Source organism: Notothenia coriiceps, unplaced genomic scaffold (assembly GCF_000735185.1).
Source record: "Notothenia coriiceps isolate Sejong01 unplaced genomic scaffold, NC01 NC01_scaffold00033980, whole genome shotgun sequence".
NCBI classification, from domain to species: Eukaryota; Metazoa; Chordata; class Actinopteri; order Perciformes; family Nototheniidae; genus Notothenia; species Notothenia coriiceps.
The window spans coordinates 1-4131 of NW_011366681.1; the positions used below are offsets into that span (position 1 = coordinate 1).

At 45.0% G+C, this 4131-nt stretch overlaps 2 protein-coding genes across 2 annotated transcripts; both read left to right on the plus strand.

Annotated features, from left to right (window-relative positions):
- The first annotated feature begins 166 nt into the window (after window positions 1-166).
- On the plus strand, window positions 167-2137 carry cct3 (chaperonin containing TCP1, subunit 3 (gamma)). The gene is made up of 5 exons (XM_010790269.1): window positions 167-284; window positions 444-624; window positions 716-961; window positions 1628-1759; window positions 1857-2137. The coding sequence occupies exons 1-5, from the start codon at window positions 187-189 to the stop codon at window positions 1947-1949; spliced, it is 750 nt and encodes a 249-aa protein (XP_010788571.1). The 5' UTR covers window positions 167-186; the 3' UTR covers window positions 1950-2137.
- A 614-nt stretch (window positions 2138-2751) lies between these two features.
- Window positions 2752-3969, plus strand: LOC104961909 (lysosomal protein NCU-G1; the record flags this gene model as incomplete). The annotated part of the gene is made up of 3 exons (XM_010790270.1): window positions 2752-2889; window positions 3577-3744; window positions 3849-3969. Coding segments are annotated over exons 1-3 (397 nt in total), but the record flags the coding sequence as incomplete, so codon positions are not given.
- Window positions 3970-4131: the final 162 nt, after the last annotated feature.

The window sequence follows — 4131 nt, forward strand, 5'->3', positions numbered from 1 at the left end:
CAAAAAATGTTAAAAAAAATTGCAGGCTTTGCGATTTGATGATCGCATCATTTCAAATTTCGATCTTAAATCAATTAATCGTTCAACTCTACTACTCTGCCTGTACAGGAAGGTAGGGGCTCTTATTGTGAAATCCACAGGAAGTGCAGTAGAGAACATAGGAGTTGTGGATGAGAGAGATTCAACATGTTCCTCTCCTCAGATCTGGCTCAGCACTACCTGATGAAGGCCAACATCACCGCCATCCGCCGTGTGAGGAAGACCGACAACAACCGCATCGCCAGGTAACTGCAGCCAATCAGCTGTCAGCATACATGACCTGCAGCCAATCGGCTGTCAGTCCGTACTGTGACAATGCCAGAGCATGTAGTGCCATGTGATGTACCGTGGTGATATAAACATGTTATCAGTTGGCGTGTTATTGACGTGTTCTCCTCTCTCAGGGCATGTGGCGCTCGTATCGCTAACCGCACTGACGAGCTGCGTGAAGAGGACATCGGAACCGGAGCCGGTCTGTTTGAGGTGAAGAAGATTGGAGACGAGTACTTCACCTTCGTCACAGAGTGCAAAGATCCTAAAGCCTGCACCATCCTGCTGAGAGGGGCCAGCAAGGAGATCCTGGCGGTGAGAACCCTTTAGAGAACCTGTTCTGTGATTAGAGACTGTATCTGATGAGGAACCCAGTGTGTGTCTGATGAGGAACCTGTGTCTTTAGGAGGTGGAGAGGAACCTGCAGGACGCCATGCAGGTGTGCCGTAACGTTCTGTTGGAACCCGCCCTGCTGCCTGGAGGCGGCGCGGTGGAGATGGCCGTCTCTAAGCGTCTGATGGAGCGCTCTCGCTCTCTCACAGGCGTGGACCAGTGGCCCTACAGAGCCGTGGCCCACGCCCTGGAGGTCATCCCTAGAACCCTCATCCAGAACTGTGGAGCCTCCACCATCCGGGTGCTCACCTCTCTCAGGGTAAACAACAGCTTCATTAACAGCGTGTGTGTGTGTACCGAAAATATTCGGTATGGGCCCTTTGGTTCGGTACCGAAGTGTACGAGCATCATTGAAGTCTCCGGTTTGGGAACATTTTGGTTTCGCAGTTACGTACAAGGATGACGGACAAAGACAGGTGGACCGAACCAAAGCTGTTTGTGGGCATTGTTCAACTAAAACTGGTTACGCGGCTGGCAATACATCAAACTTGCACTCTCATTTGAAAAGGCATCACCAGAACGTGGATATCACCGGTACCAAAAGAAAAAAGACTGAAGTGCAAACCCAACTCCCGCTAGCATTTAAGCCTCCACCACTCGCAACAAGTTCAGACCGAGCCAAAGCTATTACAAACACCAAATATCCTTATGTTGCCATGTTAGCAAAGCGCTACCTGGCTGTATCTGCTACCTCTGTCGTATGAACGTGTGGGTAGTGTGGGTACGCGTGTATAGTGTGGGTAGTGTATGAACGTGTGTGTAGTGTGTGTACGCATGGGTAGTGTGTGGGTATTTTGTGTACGCGTGTATAGTGTGGGTAGTGTGTGTACGCGTGGGTAGTGTGTGGGTAGTGTATAGTGTGGGTAGTGTATGAACGTGTGTACAGTGTATGAACGTGTGTATTAATGAGGTTGTGTTGTTGCAGGCGAAGCACACCCAGCCGGACAGTGTGAACTGGGGCGTGGACGGAGAGACCGGCTGCCTCTCTGATATGATGGAGCTGGGGATCTGGGAGCCACTGGCAGTCAAAGCTCAGGTCTACAAGACCGCTGTGGAGGTGAGGCTCTCTGTACATTAATATCACCTGGGTTATTATCACCTGTATGTCCAGCAGTGACTCACCTGTCTCTCTCTACCTGGCTCTCTGTCTGCAGACGGCCATCTTGCTGCTGCGTATCGATGACATCGTCTCCGGTCACAAGAAGAAGGACAAAGACGGTCAGACGGGAGGACAGGGAGCGGAGTAGATCATCATCTGTCACTGAGTGTGTGTGTGTGTGTGTGTGTGGGGGGGGACCAGATGACTCACTGAAACTAAAATAAACCGTCAATAAAAGTGAAAGTTAGAAACCTGTTTGTGAAGTTTGTTCTGATTATTGACAGATCAACGCTCCTCATTAACTGTAAGAAATAAACCCTTTTTCACATCACACCACCCGGCTGTTCTGTTTCAACTGTTATTTCATGCTATGGGAGAAAGTACCCCGAGTCTACTTCACTAAAGTATTAATACCTCTGAGATGTTACTGACCAGAACCCAATCCACAGGAAGTAGAGAGGCAGTCGGCTTTGATGCTTCGTCCCTCGGAGCTGCAGCTCTCTGTGGCTTCAGGATCAGTCGTCACCAATTAGAAAGTCGGAGGTTTTCCTGTCAAACACACCTTTAAATGAATAAAGCCATATAAGGTGTTGTATTGATCCCAATTGAGGCATAAGAGTAGAAATAAATAACTCTAAAATGTAAACGTCTCTGAAAAGAGTTATGCTGCAAAAAATAAATCCCAAATTGGGATCAATAAATCTAATCTCATTTAATACATGTTTAAATAGCAGTTTACAGTAAAACAGGTCAGAGTTATATAATCTCTGAAACCTGAATATTATCTTCACATGTATCTGCTTTAAGTTATTGTAAAGATCTGAGATCTATATTTATTTTAATATCGATCTGTTTATATCCATTTCATTGTTTTGTTGTTCATGTTGTCAACGTGTTTACTGTTAATAAAGTTTCTCCTCGGGAGTCAGCTGACTGATGACGCGGCGGTCATGTGATCCGCACGCTCGGTCACAACAAAGATGGCGGCGTTGAGGAGTTGTGGAGCGTTTTGTTTTTATTTACTTTTCCTGCTTTTAGTTTCGAGTGAAAGTCAAAGTGTTTTCAGAGGAGAGTCTTTCAGGAGGAAGGTGAGCACTGACTCTTCAACTGTATATCAATAACCCGTTAACACTCAGAGACAGGAAGTGAAACGGCGCAACAATAATTGAGTAAATGTCTTTAGAGAAGCTTCCTGTAACTTCAATCAGGAGCGTTTCATCGCGTTTCTGTTCATTCTACTTCATATTTTGTGTGAATCTACAAAATTAAACGTTTTGAGATTTTAGGAAATCTGACATTTTCAATCAACATTTTGGGATTTTCAGAACAAAGTCAACATTTTGGGATTTTCAGAATAAAGTCAACATTTTGGGATTTTCAGAATAAAGTCTACATTTTGGGATATTCAGAATAAAGTCTTCCTTTTCAGATTTTCAGAATAAAGTCTCTTCATTTTCAGAATAAAGTATACATTCAAAATGTACACTTTTTTATTTTCAGAATAAAGTCTTCATTTTCAGATTTTCAGAATAAAGTCTTCATTTTCAGATTTTCAGAATAAAGTCTTCATTTTCAGATTTTCAGACTAAAGTATACATTTTTTTAGATTTTCAGAATAAAGTCTTCATTTTCAGAATAAAGTCAACATTTTGGGATTTTCAGAATAAAGTCTAAAGTTTGGGACTTTCAGAATAAAGTCTAAATGTTGCGATTTTCAGAATAAAGTCAGAGTGAAATGTAAAGCCAGTTAAAGAGGTTCTTCTTCTCTCCTGCAGCTGTCGGTGGAGTTGAACCCCGGCCGGCCGGCTCCCCCGCCCCCTGGTGGCGACCTGCTGCATGTGAGAGCCGTGGGACTCAACGACACGCTGCACTTCCTGTTCTGCAGCCAGGGGGCGCCAACGCTGCTGCTCGTCCACACCAACTCTTCTTCTTCTACTGTGGAGGTCTATATACTTATATATACACTCTTTAACCCTCGGAGGGCTACAGACACTCTGAAGCTGCTTCTGATTGGTCGACAGCTCACAGGTGTTTTGATGTTTTTCAGGTCGACTGGCCTCAGTTTTTGATGCGAAATGTCAGCGGCAGCCTGAGGGTGGAGCCAGAGAGCAGCATCCTTCAGAGCAACGCCATCGTGTTCAGCAGGGTCAGTCCACCTTTAATCTGCTGTCAGTCCACCTTAAATCTGCTGTCAGTCCACCTTAAATCTGCTGTCAGTCCACCTTAAATCTACTTTCAGTCCACCTTAAATCTGCTGTCAGTCCACCTTAAATCTACTGTCAGTCCAACTTAAATCTGCTGTCAGTCAGTCCGTCTTGATATGATATGAT